The sequence below is a fragment of the Mus caroli genome, chromosome 2 (genome assembly GCF_900094665.2).
Source record: "Mus caroli chromosome 2, CAROLI_EIJ_v1.1, whole genome shotgun sequence".
Taxonomy (NCBI): domain Eukaryota; kingdom Metazoa; phylum Chordata; class Mammalia; order Rodentia; family Muridae; genus Mus; species Mus caroli.
In genome coordinates this window covers 19,929,336-19,936,603 of record NC_034571.1, presented here as the reverse complement: position 1 = coordinate 19,936,603, position 7,268 = coordinate 19,929,336, and the positions used below count along the sequence as shown (strand labels likewise).

General features: G+C 38.8%; 1 protein-coding gene across 4 annotated transcripts in view; it reads left to right on the top strand.

Annotated features, from left to right (window-relative positions):
* The first annotated feature begins 1,376 nt into the window (after nt 1-1,376).
* The window catches only part of Hnmt (histamine N-methyltransferase), a 41,172-nt gene continuing 35,280 nt past the window's right edge, over nt 1,377-7,268 (top strand). Inside the window, exons 1-3 of one of the 4 annotated variants that reach the window (XM_021154245.2) lie at nt 1,377-1,437; nt 1,944-2,090; nt 5,754-5,806. In XM_021154245.2, coding sequence (XP_021009904.1) covers nt 1,954-2,090; nt 5,754-5,806 — 190 coding nt within the window. In that variant the 5' untranslated portion in view covers nt 1,377-1,437; nt 1,944-1,953. The other 3 variants (XM_021154262.2, XM_021154252.2, XM_021154258.2) reach the window with 3 other exon arrangements.

Sequence of the window (7,268 nt, the reverse complement as noted above, 5' to 3'; positions counted from 1 at the left end):
CAAATGAAACAAATGAGCACAGTCATTGTGATCATCACGTGAGTGCAGAAAGATCACAGCAGGCCAAACAGTTCCACATGGGTTTATTGAGAGAGAAAAGGGCATGGTGGCAGCGGGAAGAGAAGGGGGGGGGGGAAGAGAGAGATCAGAGGGGCTTCCTTTGTATATGGGTGGTGACATAGTAACAGGTAAAGGTGGGAGATGAGCCAAGTAGATTCTGGGAATAAGGTGGATGTTGCCTTGGCAACGGGTGTGTGGGTCACACCTATGTGATATCCGGAGTTTCAGATGTCCTGATACCAACAGTCATAGACAAGCATGATCTTTTCTGTGTATTGAAAATACCATAAACAAGCAAGTCCCTGCATTGTTACTGGGAGTTTAAGTTTAGACAAAGAAATTGGAATCAAAATAATAATTTGGATTAAGAGTCTTAACAATGTTCAAAGCATCCTTGAAAGGTAATGTTTGGAAATTCTCCATAAGTTTTGGGTGTTAAAGAATTTCTTCTCGTGTGTGTGTATGTGTGTGTGTGTGTGTGTGTGTGTGTGTGTGTGTGTGTGATTAATTTAGCATTTGTGTCTTTTCCTTTCAAGATTATTTGGATACAGCTTGTTTAGTTTAGACAAATTGGAATGGGAGTACTATCTAGGAGGTACAAGGAAGTGGATTTAAATTCAATGTAAAGGTTTTTATGAAAGCACAGATGCTAGGGCTTAAAACATCCTTAAAATGTTGCCAGCTTTTCCACATCTCACTGCCATGCTTTGAGCAAAGTACTCAACCTCTTAGAATCTCGGCCTTCCCAGCAGTACTGGGAGGAAGCTCACAGAGGCACAGACAAAAGTATTCTCGACTACATTTTGAAAGTGTTACACTATTTCTGGCATGCAAGTCCTCAACAGAAACATGTCTGCTGTTAGTAACACTTAGATCTACCTGATAATGAAAGGCTCAGAGCCGTGACACTACAGAACACCTCAGTAGTGGAAGTAACCAATGTTAGTGTAAAGGCATAAGCACACTTTTATAACCATTTAAGGAAACAGAAGGTTATGTGCAATTTTTCAGGAGAGCAAGTACTCTTCTGGCTTCTGCTCCTGTCTTTATCAGCTAACAACCATGGAGAGATACAATTGGGACTTTAGGTGAGTGGTAAATAACTGTGAATGGGTGAAGGGGACTTTCAGTTTTAGGAGGCTCAGAAATGAGAAGTGCCTGTGTTAATCCCTTTATGAGACTACGAAGATCTCATGTTACTTTAAATTTCTCTTACAGCTCCTGGGCTCCTCCTTAACTTATTTTTTTTTCCTCATTTGTTCAAACAAATCAATCAATATTTGAAGAAATCAGCAGTTGAGCTTAAGAATCAAAAACTAAAATACACACAGGCAGAGAACTCTTTGCAACAAACACACATAGCCAGCTGCTGGCAGGGTAATAGATTTTAGCTGCTGCAGGTTTCTGAAAGTTATAGGCATAACCTTGTAATAACCCTGGTCAGTCTAAAAACTAACCTTTGGCTTTAAAGCAAAGCAAAACAAAAAATCCTTTCTTACTTGGAACTTACTTTCTTACTTGGAACTTACTACTTGTGACCCCTGCTGGGAGAACAAAAAACAAACTAAAAAAAACCCAAAACCAACAACCGGGAAGCGATTGGAATGCTTTTATAGCTGTGCAAGGTGTAAAGTATGGAAAGTTCTGTACAAACAGTGGTGGGAGCAGGAGGCTCTGTTTGGAAGTTTTCAGCGCCGGTCAAATACAAAGCAGATTTAAGTGCTGTCGTTTATCTCGTATTCATGTATTAATGTTTTGCTTATTTGGAGCGGTTTGGGAGACGGCGGGGTTAAGGAAACTGGTGGGGGAGGGGAGAGAAAGAGGGAAAAGAAGGAACTCGGAGCAGAGGAAGTTAAACGTAGCTCCCTCCTTGTTTTTATTAGAGAACCCAATATGGCATCTTGTATGAGGAGCTTATTTTCTGACCACGGCAGATACGTTGAATCTTTTCGGAGGTTTCTAAATAATTCCACGGAACACCAGTGCATGCAGGAATTCATGGATAAGAAGCTTCCGGGCATAATAGCAAGGTAACAAAAAATGTCATTTCTTTCAATGGACTAACGGGCAACCTAGCCCAGGGGGTAGGCAGAGGTGGAGGAGGCCCTGGGATTAGAGTCATAGACAACCACAGCTGCCTGCTGCTGCTGGTGCTGCTGCCGCCGCCTAGTCTTGCCTAAACTGGCTGACATTGCTTATGCAGCTCTGTTTGTGCTATAAACACCATGGAGACTGATTTGTGTGGCATAGCTGGCAGCACAGGCTGTGTTAACTATTTGTCGGCTTTAAAGGCACAAGCCCAACCTTATTTGGAAAAATGATTCAAATCATTAAGCCTGGATTTTTTTCTAAGCTCCTTTCAAATTATATATATATATATTTAAACAGTCCCAAATAGATTCTGGTATTCTTTCCTTAGGATCAGATAAAGGTAATTGCAGAATGTGATTTGAGAAGCACTAATTCTATGCACCTTCTTTATCTGTTACTGTCACTCTCCCCAAAACTATTTTTTCCTTTCAACGTAGTATTATCAATATGATTCTGGAAAAAAAAGATTAATTTACCATTATCAGTGAAACTGATTTCTATCCTCACAGACTCCTTTATTTATGATTAATTTTTTTTCTTTTTTTTTTTTTAAGATTTATTTATTTATTATATGTAAGTACACTGTAGCTGTCTTCAGACACTCCAGAAGAGGGCGCCAGATCTCGTTACGGATGGTTGTGAGCCACCATGTGGTTGCTGGGATTTGAACTCTGGACCTTCGGAAGAGCAGTCGGGTGCTCTTACCCACTGAGCCATCTCACCAGCCCCTTAAATACTCTAATTCTTTTTTTTTTTTTTTTTTTTTTTCGCCCTGGCTGTCCTGGAACTCATTTTGTATACCAGGCTGGCCTCGAACTCAGAAATCCACCTGCCTCTGCCTCCCAAGTGCTGGGATTAAAGGCGTGCGCCACCACTGCCCCTATGATTAATTTTTGATTAATGTGTTCAATTTGTCTCAAAGCTGATAAGCATTATTGAGGTAAAAGAAGAGAGTCAAGTCACCTATCTGGGGATAAATTGTTGAGAGAAGTAACTATATAAAACTAGTAAGAAGTGACTAACTGTGGAGCTAATTTACAAGCAACAAAAAACCCTGTTGTTTTATTTTATGCTGTCTGAATTTCTCTGTAGAGTTAGTCCCCTGTGGTAGCTCATCTGTCCAACCAGAGCAGACTTGTTGGACAAATACAGAATTTTATGTCTATGTTTTCTCCTCCTCCTTTTGTCAAGCACTTTACGACTGACTGAGCCATTTCCCTAGCCTTGTATTTTGTATCTTAACACGGTTCATTAATTGACACATAATAGGATAAAGGTTATGCAAATTAAATCATTGGTTCCACACACACCCCCACCCCCACCATGCACTCATAGGTGCCACTAAGTATAAGTGGACTTAGGCTTTACAACAAAAGCTCAAGAAGTTAGGAGGGAATTGTAGTTGTGGGGAGAGAGAGGAAGACTTGGAGGGGAAGGAATAGTGGGTGAATTTGTTCCAAACCTATTATGTACATGTATGACGTCTTCAAGCTAAAACCATTAAAATATTAAAACTGATACCAAGTAGACAATTTTATCTGAAACTATAATTTACTCCTTTGGACCTTTGTCTTCATTTTTAAAAATCACCAAGGGGACCCCCCCCGCCCCCCCTCCCCCCGCCAGACTTAGTAGGCAAAGACAAAGAGTGTTTACTCTGCAGAAACATCCATCATGTGGGGGTCAGCCATGCATCAAAATGGTGACCTCAGACAAAGGTGTGCAGGGCTTCTTGTAGGGAGCCAGAGGAACCCTCTAGAAGGATTAGGCAATCAAAAATTTCACTGGTGGGTACTAGGGTGTCACAGTTGGTCAGTGGTCTGCATTCCTATGTTATGAGCATTCAACCATAGGATGAGATAGGGCTGCTCAGCACAGGAGACTCATCTTGAGATAAGATATTCCTCATTTTCTGTGGTGATCCCCAGACTTTTCTTTGGGAGAGGGTTTTATGACCTTGTTTCTGGATTTTGTGGTCTGTTCCTGGAGCTGGTGCCTTACAGCCTTCTTTTTGAAATCAGGTGTGGTTCTTAAATGGAGACAAATGGGGTTTATGTCGTCCTTTTAATAGGTTATGGGTTACTTTCTCAATACTTTCAGTTTGGATAGTACACATCCATCCCTTAGCTTAGCCAGATCCTTGATTTTTTAAAGAAACCTTACAGTTTAGACTGAAGGAAGGGGGGAGGGGGTGTAAGGCAATGATGACCCTTTTCCCATCTTCTGAATATACCCAGTCTAGATGGAATTTTGGCTGTAGAATTTGTAAAAGATTTACGAGAGTTCGGCTATGCACTCTGATTTTAAGTTGAAAGCACTATCTTATTATTTCCTTTTTGAAATATAATTCCTAAGAGAGGCATACAATAAACATATAATATATATTTGCTTATTGAAAGGAAGACAAAAAGGAGGAAGAGGAAAAGACATTATAAAGGTAGCACCAAGTCTTTATCCATGTCCAGGTTTTATAGTATCAGTGTGAAATGTCAACAGAGATTGACAGAGCCATGCATTCTTATTTTCTAGTCTCCAAAGAAATGCCACTTTTTACATGCTAGATGTTTTTACATGCTAGATGTTTTTACATGCTAGATGTTTTTTACATGCTAGATGTTTTTTACATGCTAGATGTTTTTACATGCTAGATGTTTTTACATGCTAGATGTTTTTACATGCTAGATGTTTTTACATGCTAGATNTGTTTTTACATGCTAGATGTTTTTACATGCTAGATGTTTTTACATGCTAGATGTTTTTACATGCTAGATGATGTTTTTACATGCTAGATGTTTTTACATGCTAGATGTTTTTACATGCTAGATGTTTTTACATGCTAGATGTTTTTACATGCTAGATGTTTTTACATGCTAGATGTTTATAGCACGTCTCCAGATCCTATGTTTCGAGATTCAAGAAAGGAATGGATCCTTTTGAGGGAGACCCCTGCATTTTGGATGTTCCCTCCCAAACCAGAATTCGGCACAAACCACTCCCCAACACCTGTTTTCACAGTGAACTCCTCTATTAAGCTGGGAAGGAAAGTGATTGCTTTCTGACTCAGGCAGAAAAATAGCAGTAAATGACTTTACAGGTGCAATTTTTAAGAGGAAAAGGGGAGGCCTGTGTTAGAATGGGCTAGGATGTGGGAGTACATTTTGATTGGCCATGTTAATTAGGTGAACCAAAGGGAGCTTTTGATTGCTGGACTTCAATTCTCCCTTAGCTGGGCCTTGGTGGTCAACCCCAGGAGGAGGAAGTAGCCAAATAAGGGAATAGACCTTGGTGGTTAGCTTTAGGGATGTAATCTGATGCTTTTTAATAAGACAGAGGGAATGGGGGAGAAGGACAAGGCCTGCCAGAGCCATGGTCCCCACTTTCAAGCTGCCCAGGGTCCCTTCGCCTGTGTTTTCAGGCACTCTAATAAGAGAAACAGAAATAAATAAAGAAGAGCCACAGACATGATCTCACTTTCATGTTGGCCTCTTGTCCATTCATCGATTCTCTTTTGCTTATCAATAGACTTGATAGGAAGAATTGGCAGGCAAAGCACCTTTCATGTTATTAAATTGTATAATTTTGTGTGTCTGCTTGCTTTTCAGGATTGGAGAAGCAAAAGCAGAAATTAAGATTCTGAGTGTAGGCGGAGGTGCAGGTATGAATAATACCTATAAAATTTATATTCTGCTATAGGTACCATGGTATTTGATAGCCATATTGTTTACACTCTAGAAAGCCACTTTACTTTTGTAAAATATCAAGTTATAAATACTAGCAACATCATTCAACTCAAATTCATTGCTCTCAATATATGTATAGGCTTTGGGACTTTAGCCTTCATTATAATTTGTAGGATAGGTAAGAACTGAGAATTTTCTTAAATTCTTTTTTTATAAGTAGAAAACCAGGGAAACTTAGAAGATTATTACTGTTACCAGCCCATGTGAGGGAAGGAAACTTTCACTATGATGCATAGCTCTCTTCATTAGAAACATCTCAATATGGGCAAAAATATACATATCATAGTTAATTTACATTATTGTAGCCCCATCTCTGAAATGAATTGGTCTCACTGCTTCCTTCTTCTGAGTGAATTCTAAAAGTATTTTAATCAGTCAAAGTACTTTTTTATATGTGTTTTATTAACATCACTTGGCCTTATTATTCTTAAGAGTTTTTAATTCTAGAGGAAAAATACTAGCTCTGGAAAAGCAGGTTGATATATGTGTCTTCTGTAACTGCCCCTAATGAACTGTGTAACTTTGATACACAAGCTGAGACTTCTCTCATTAGTAAAATGGAAACACTGAGTCTTAGTTACAGTATTGGAATAAGAAATCATTTATAAAGTGCTGGACAGATGCTGTTCCTCCTGTAAGGCAAAGGTTTTGCCTCTCTGAAATACTAAAAAGCAAGTTTCTTCTGAAGGATTAGTCTGTGTTTCATTTGAAGGTATTAATCATCTTCGACTTAATATATCAATGTAAACCATGCTGACCTAGTTATGATTATGTCTACTAAGTGGAACCCGCACTGCTGCTTGTTCCTTTAGTGTCTTGTGCTTGTTTACTAGAAGGTGTTTAGTGCCCTATGAATGAAGTGTATTGTATCCCATATTAATGCAAAGGAAATCAAGAGCCTATCAGTAAAAAGGAATAGCCAGTTTATGGTGGCATATGTGTTCTCTTTTTTTTGTTCCTAAAATTCAGTATGCTATAATGTAATAAGGCTAATTCTAAATATCCATCTATTCTATTATCTTTAACCACAGAGTTAGAGGGAGCAACAAAGGCAAATCAAGGTTACTGTTGATTGTGGTGAATTACCCAAAGAATATCCTGTTAACTCACTTAATAAAGAGAACCATTTCCAGGGTTTCAGATAGCCTTTTAGTGTTAGGACTATGACTTCATGTGCTTAGAAACTATAAACAGCCATACAAACAACAATAATAAATATATTCCCCATTATGGCTTAGTTCATTTTCTTTTAATATAAAATTAATTGAATTTCTAATGCAATTGTATCCACCTTCTTCTTCTTCTTCTTCTTCTTCTTCTTCTTCTTCTTCTTCTTCTTCTTCTTCTTCTTCTTCTTCTTCTTCTTCTTCCTCCTCC